At 36.8% G+C, this 7,612-nt stretch overlaps 1 protein-coding gene across 1 annotated transcript; it reads right to left on the bottom strand.

Moving 5' to 3' along the window:
• Nucleotides 1-2,415: 2,415 nt before the first annotated feature.
• Nucleotides 2,416-6,309, bottom strand: LOC141925614 (mannose-binding protein-like). Its single transcript, XM_074830026.1, is given in 7 exon segments — nucleotides 2,416-2,664; nucleotides 2,666-2,918; nucleotides 2,921-2,959; nucleotides 3,998-4,087; nucleotides 4,563-4,577; nucleotides 4,719-4,801; nucleotides 5,927-6,309. Coding segments are annotated over 7 exon segments (762 nt in total). The 5' UTR covers nucleotides 6,127-6,309; the 3' UTR covers nucleotides 2,416-2,582.
• Between the last annotated feature and the right edge of the window lie 1,303 nt (nucleotides 6,310-7,612).

Here is a 7,612-nt window from a genome sequence, read left to right on the forward strand (position 1 = left end):
ACTTTCATTTACACAGCTGCATTTCTAGGGCAACTCCACCAGATATGGATTTTCATCAGTGTAATACAGAGCAGAGTTTGGAGGTGTTTCAGCTGGGGAATCATTTTCCTTGAGATGGTTTACAGCAGGGTAAAACTACAAGATGCTGGGAATGCTGGGAACAGGAGAAGTGATACAAGACTGAAACCTGGGAGCTTAAGGACCCAAGAGTTGAGCTGACCAGGTGTTTACTTCAAGGAGATTCAAGAAATGCAGCTCGGATTTGCTATACATACCATCCTTGCTGGGGTGAAATACAACTTTCACATACACAGCCTGGTAAAAAAGTTACGTTATCTGACAACTTTGGACTGTATGAAACTGAGTATAAGCTATGAATGTTCTCCCATTCTGCTTTTGTGAACTCCCAATGTTTTTAGCATAGGAATATTTTTTCACTCACCTGCAAACAGTTTTGCAGTTTGTATAGATCCCATTTGAATGGTGTGTAGTGCTCTCTGAACACAATCAATCTTAACATAAGGTTACATGAAGCTTCATAAATTCCTAACTACTGTATTGGAGATTTGCTGGGCAAAATCATGTAAAAATTAGTCTAAATTATATTTCAGAGCTGGACTATTGAGAGAGTGACTGATAGAGCAATTAGGAATAGTATTTCTAAAAAAATTCAGTTGAAAGAACACAACCATTCACATCTGCAAAATACAACTCCAAATCTTTTTCAAATCAGTAGTTTAGTTATTGTAACCTACTGGCTAACACACTGGGGGCATAATGCATCATTGCTCTTAGTCCAGTTCCAAATGAAATGGTCACAAAACATATCACAGTCTTTTCTGGATACAATCTCAAAGTAGACTTACCATAACCATTCCAAATAAATGCATCGGAGACTGAATTACCACTGATCCCTAAACCTGGAAGCGCAACAGGGTTATACCTACTCTCTAGAATGTCTCTTGTCCTACATTAACCTAAATCTGTCTTTCAAATATTACACTATATCCTACATTTTCATATAATAGATATTGATTAAAAATTCCCAGGCAAAATTTTAGAAGTTCTTGTTTTCACAGCTGCAGGACATCAGTTAATGAAGGAAAGTAATGCAGTTCATTTGAGAACTGCAAAGGTATGTTGCCAGTAATGACAAGGAGAACATGATGCAGATCAGCAGATAAATCATACTCCAGAAAATTCATACCCTTCACCATTTTCAGTAATTGCTTTTTTGCTGTATCTTGATGCAGAGAAAAGTCATTACTTATAAAAGTAGACATGGAATTAGGCAATGCAAATGGTAGCTGTAAAACAGATGAGCTGGGCAGCAAATGCTCCTCTGTACAGCTATGTTGCTGTGCTCCCATGGGTCCACATAACTTGCCTGTGTAGACACAGTCCTCTCCATAGAGATACTTAGCTTACATGTCTTACACTAAGTGGAAGAGGAATTGATGATCTTCTATTCTTCCACGGTCAAAAACTTAAAGCCTGCATGTAAACATTTTTCTTAATTGTCAAAATTTTAATATTGGGCTTTGTTGTCATGGTATTCACCTATTCCTAGTTGATCCAGTCTGTAGTTCACCTTTTTGTAGTTCGCTTGAGGTGAAAGAAACTCCCATCAAGAAAATCATAAAAGCCTATGGTATCACTTCTCTCACATTAAGGACCTATTCACATAAATAAAGTCTTTTGCTGTTTTTCTGCATGAGCTAAATTGCACTTGGGAGTACATTTCACCAGTAGGCTCTTATGTTTAAGACAAAAATTTCCTGCTTTCTACTTCATTTAAATCTTGATCTATATCTCCTGTACTTCAAGTGATGCCTTTAAATAGCCAAAAAAAGGTTTTCTTGTTCTCTTGTGATTCTACTGCACACAAAGCAACCTGGTTGGACGTTTTACTGTTTTATTCCTCTGTAGTTACAGCACATTTCATTTTCCTATCACATGGAAAAAACAACACAAAAATAGCTGAAACTTCAAAACAGAAATTATTTGCATGTCACTAATCACTTGTGTGCAATAGACCTCTGTACCCAGATGACAAATACCACTCTAGGCTCTAAGTGATCATCATCAGTCAGTTTGAGAACTAAAGTAAAAGCGCATTAGGAGCAAAGCCATCACTAAATACTGACATAACATAGGAATGTATACACTGTCCATTATTTACATGATAAAAGAACATATCAGAAGCAAGTGGTGGAGAGTAGTCTCTCAAAGTTTACAGTTCAGCTCGAAGACAGAATATATAAAAATTTTTCATTAGTTTCAAGATTATTAAAAAACATTTCCCTGATGCTGCATTTATGAGGAACTCATAGGAAGGTATAACCAGCCTGCTGAGCATGTCATAACTTATTAGCCTTACTACTGCTATGATAAACACAATTTAATTTATAATGATTGAAAAAAATTAAATCTATATTTTATTAGGAGATTCAAAACTGAATGTCAAAGAGAAAACAATTATAAATAGACTGGTTCTGGTTACTCCAGGCCACCTTTATGGGAACAAACTTCTGTATCAACCACATAATTGAGAGCAAAAACTTTGGGTTTTCTTAGATGCATCAGTTCAAGAATTCACAAATAATTAAGGCCCTTGAATTTGAACAATTAACATAATTCCATTTTCCTGAGTCTTGTATTACTGCAGTCTTCATTTTTTAGATCTTTTGGTTCTCCAGCATTCCAGTTTCTGTAAGTTACAGTCCCTCCATTCAGATGCATGAGCCTGCCTTCAGTCTGTTCATCACATATCCCCATATAAGCCTGTGTTGAAGGTGCTAAGTCTTCTAAAGCTCTATTCTCAGCCTCATTTCTAGGAGAGGTAAGTGCACTTCCAGCTTTTGCACAAAGGGATTTTTCCATTGTCAAAAGTATCTTCTTTCCAGTGGAGACAAATATTTTTTACCAATACACCTGATGATGTTCTTTAAAATCAAAGCTAGAATCAAAAGGGAACGTGATTGTATTATACCAAAAATTGGTCACACTATAGTTATTTATCCATGTCACAACTGTACTTCAGAAATAACTAATACCACCTGTAAACAGACTATCTGTTGAAGTAGTCGGCAGAATCCAGTGGAAGTCAGACAGAAGAGACACCTGGAAATAACAAGCCTACACTTCAAGAAAACTGGAATTTCACAAGAAACTGGATCACAGGTCTTGTTCTAATGTTTTTCATTTCCAGTTCATATAGTATTGCAGCCTTTGAATCAGGATATGAAGGAATTCACACTCAAATTGCAAGCATGACAAAAGAGCTTGCCAGGTTTCAATACAAAAATCACAGATCAATTAAAATCATACAAAGGAAGTGAGCTGCAATTAGGAGATCTTCTGTACCCATCAGCTTTATCACAGAAACCAGAACTGAGGGACAGTAACAGAATTCAGGGTTTAAAACAAGAGAGCAGAAAGAGAAGATATAAGGATAGCTTTAGTGAGCCTCGGAAACTGAATATTTCTCCAGAAAATATATATTATTTTACAAGTAGGAATACATAGGTTGCACACTTGACAGGCTTTCATGAAAAGCCGATGGCAAGTGAAGCTCTTGTTCACTTAGCAGATAAAACTGCTAGCAGCAATTCTTTTGAAACACAGTTGTTGTCTTTAATGGCCAAGTTATTTTATCTTATTGTTTTTAACAGGTTTCTGGGATCAGTGTGAAGGGAGTCTACCACCTTATAACAATGATACAAAAACTGGGACATACGCCTAGTTAAATTTTCCCCTGATGATCCCGCAGTCCATGTAAAAAGCCCTTGCCCTGTATGTTGGCAAAGTGATCCTTAAAGTTTGGCAGGTCAGTTCAGGAAGGACATATTCAGTGAGACAGCATTTAATTAATGACCATCTCCCATGAGTAACACAAGAAATTTGTAATATTTGTTTCAACCTACTATTTTCAGTCCGTTCTCCAGCACAAGCATGTCCATCATTTTACCAGGTCAAAAAGATGATTGGACCTTACCTTTTTTGTGTCTGTTTAGTTCAGCCTCCAAACCCTGTACTTTTGTTTCCAAAGCAGTTACTTGTTTCTGCAGGTAACTGGTTACCACAACTAGCAGTTAAAGGTGTTATTTAGTAATTTGTATTAAAATGGCTACACAATAACTGTCTCTGAGATGCTTAGCTGTCCTGTAACCTGATGCCATGTGAGAGAACTATTTGGTTTCCAGAGCAGAAACGACAGGCCACATTGCAGCTTTGTTCCATGGGAATTTGTCCCACTGGAGAAACCTTATCTCTTACCAGGATGAATATTTGGGTGGGCTTTGAATTCTCAGGGTTGCTGAAGTCGTCTATTCAGAGGGAAAAGTCCAGTTCTCAAATGCAAAACACACATGTAAACATTTTTAAATGAATTAAAGTTGAAGTAAAAAAACCACACGAACAGGCAAAGAATGACAAAAAAAAATGTTGTTTATGAGACAGAGGGTTTGTTATTTCACTCACATACAACAATAAACTAGTGACTCTTTCCAGACCCTTTCTTCCCTCAGAAGGTTGGTCAGCTCATCTCCTGTGTAACAGACTTCATCTTTCTGCTCCTCACACTTCTGGAAATCTCAACTTTCCTCAAATGATGTTATAAGAATACTGGACATTAACACAAATATTTTTTTTGAAAATATACTAAAAATTTGAAAACAAGATTATAGAAACATGAGAAATTTATTTCTTACTTTCACGTTCTCCTTTTTCTCCTTGTGGTGCTAAATCTTTTATTCCCAGAGGTCCCATTTTTCCAGGGAAACCCTGTAGACCTTCTCCCCTGCCCCAGAAAATAAAAACATCTCAAGAAAATTGAAAGCTTAATTTGCTAGGAAATGCATTATTTTACTACATTATTTTATTATTTTATTACACCTACTTATGGCACTGAAAATCAATGAAATAAACGCTGTCTCATGTTATTGCAGAGGTACACATGCTCTAAAACCAGAAAGCCAATATACTTCAGCTGCAATCCAATCACATATCACAGTATATGATCTAGAAAATGAGCTAAATCATAAGATTAAGGATACCTCTGAAGCAGTCTGTTGAAACAGATAGTGCTGGCTTTACTCACTTCAACCATAAAATTGCAGAGGGCATACTGAGGGTATGTGGACCAATAAATGTCTATACAGAATATCAATGTATGTCATTGAAATGTTATGTCATAGTTCATATCAAATGGTATTGATAATGATGGGAGTTTTCTTGAAGGCTGAAAAGCAGTTATCTAATACCAGGATGTGTGGTATACACATGATAACACAGACAGGATACAGTAAGAGAGTATATGGTTCCATATGTACTTATTAAGTGTTTGGACAGAAATTACGATTAGGCAACTTGGGAGAACAGGTGACTTGGTTCTACTACATGACAGAAAGCACTTGCTGATCTATTTACGTTTTGCAGCAGTGCATGAAAAAAGTTACCTAACTGACAAACCTTGCCTTGGGGGAATCCTGTTGTTGGGACTTAGTGAATATGAAGCAATCGAGTTATGACCATCAGATTAGTAGCCAAGCATGATTTCTGGTTTTGAGAGCTGGCCCCTGGAAATAAAGTGCAATAATCATTTAGTAGGATATCGTAGGAAACTCTAAGTGATTCAGAGTACCAATGGTATAATCAGATTAAAATCTCATTACATCTCTGTTTTATGGCGTGCTGTGAAAATGTACTGTATTTTTTTTATTGATTAAAAGCCAAATATCTAGAGAAGCATTATAAATGCAGAAAGCATTTTCAACTTCCTGAAATTGCGCAGAGCCTACAAAAGGTTAATGGGGCAGAAGGAGAGAAGTAAAAACATAAAATGAAAGAATGTAGGAGGCATGAAACAAGATTAAAGGGATGATAAGGATCATAAAAAAATACAATATTGCTAAATGGTCATAGCTCCGTACCTGGTTCTCCCTTTCCACCTTTGGGACCACCTCTTCCATCTCTGCCTGGTAAGCTATTGACTGCAGGAGCACTGCACTGAATTACTGGGTGTGAATAAATTTTCTCTTCAGCTTTATCTGTGTTGACTGACCTTGTTACCATCAACAGTGAAAGCCAAAGTACCAAGGCATTGAAAGGCTGAAGAAGAGCCATTGCTAAGTTCACAGGTCTGTGACAAATCAAGCAGAGTCATTTCACAAATGTCTCCATTTACATAATTTAAAAGGGTTGCATTGGAAAGGGTTGCTTACATTGCATAGGAAATACACTTCCATCTTCAGGCAAAAGGCCAAGAACAAGGGATAGTGTCTGAACCATTTCATCTAGCCTCTGATTGTATCTTTATGTATGGAAACCAGAAAAGAAACAACCTGGTTTATAAGAATCTGAAAATCTCAAGGTGTAATGAAAATGCCTAATATAGCAACAGTCATCAGTTGCACTGTGCTGCAAATCCATTTCAATGTTTTGTTCATTGTATGTCTAAATCTAAAGCATTTCTCTTCATTCCAAATGAGTCATACAGTATTCCAGTTTGGGATGAATCCTGAACCCTTCAGCTATTGTGTTTCTGCTGGGACTCTTCTTTCCACATCTATCAGGATTGCTGTATGTCTAAGCTTAGAGTGAGTAAGCTGTTTCTCTTTATAGCATCTCCACTACTAGCAAACACCCATAACTTAAAGGACAAAAAGCTTAAGTGTGTTTATGTAGCAATGATCTAATTGCCTCCCAGTTTCTCCTTTCAGACCTTGTATATTAATAAGATACATTTCTTTCTCAGTATTACGCCTCGGAGCCAAAGTCCTCTTGGATCCCAGATCCACAATACTTTGGTGCGTTCTCTGAGTAGAACAACAGGAACAGGGAGTAACATCATAAGCTAAAGGTCTGCATGACATTCTGACAAGTTGCACCACAATAAGAGTCCTTGATTGTAATATGAGGGTCAATTTTGAGGCAATCATGTCCCACGTATTCTGTGTTTAACTAAAAATCCAAAATGAAACTACCACAAACATGAGCTGACAAACATTTATAGTAAATAAGCCACATACTAAAGTCCATTGGCCTTTTTTTTCCCAGTTCTACCAGACAAAATGAAAAACAAATCTAAGGAGCAACATTTGGTTGACAGATTGGGTAAGGAGAGAAAATCAAATTCAACTAGTGAATTTTGCTAGTCACCTCAATTATTTCTCTTTATTTTAAGCTTCAGAAAAGATTACCCACAGAGAGCAGCTTCTCCTGTCACGTTTCATCTGATAAAGTACAATATAAAATATAATTACTAGCATATTACTGTGAGAACATTATCATTAGGATAAAAAGCAGAGTTTAAGAAGAACCACTTTTCTATATACTTCTTTGTGCTTCCTCCACTAGGCTCGCATCAAAATCCAGGGCATTGGCATACACCAAAATAAAATAAGGAAAGGTATTTAGCGAACTAGTTTTGTTATACGAATCCTGGTTTATATTTCTTATCCAGCTTCATGGACTCAAGCCAGTTCTTAACAGCCCTCTAAGGATTTCCTTCTGCTGATTTTTTTATACTGTGTTAATCATCCAATAACAGGGAAGTTGACATTGTTGCTGTCTCCAATGAAGGCAGCAAGAAAGCTCAAAATAATGGCAC

The sequence above is a fragment of the Strix aluco genome, chromosome 7 (genome assembly GCF_031877795.1).
Source record: "Strix aluco isolate bStrAlu1 chromosome 7, bStrAlu1.hap1, whole genome shotgun sequence".
Lineage (NCBI taxonomy): Eukaryota > Metazoa > Chordata > Aves > Strigiformes > Strigidae > Strix > Strix aluco.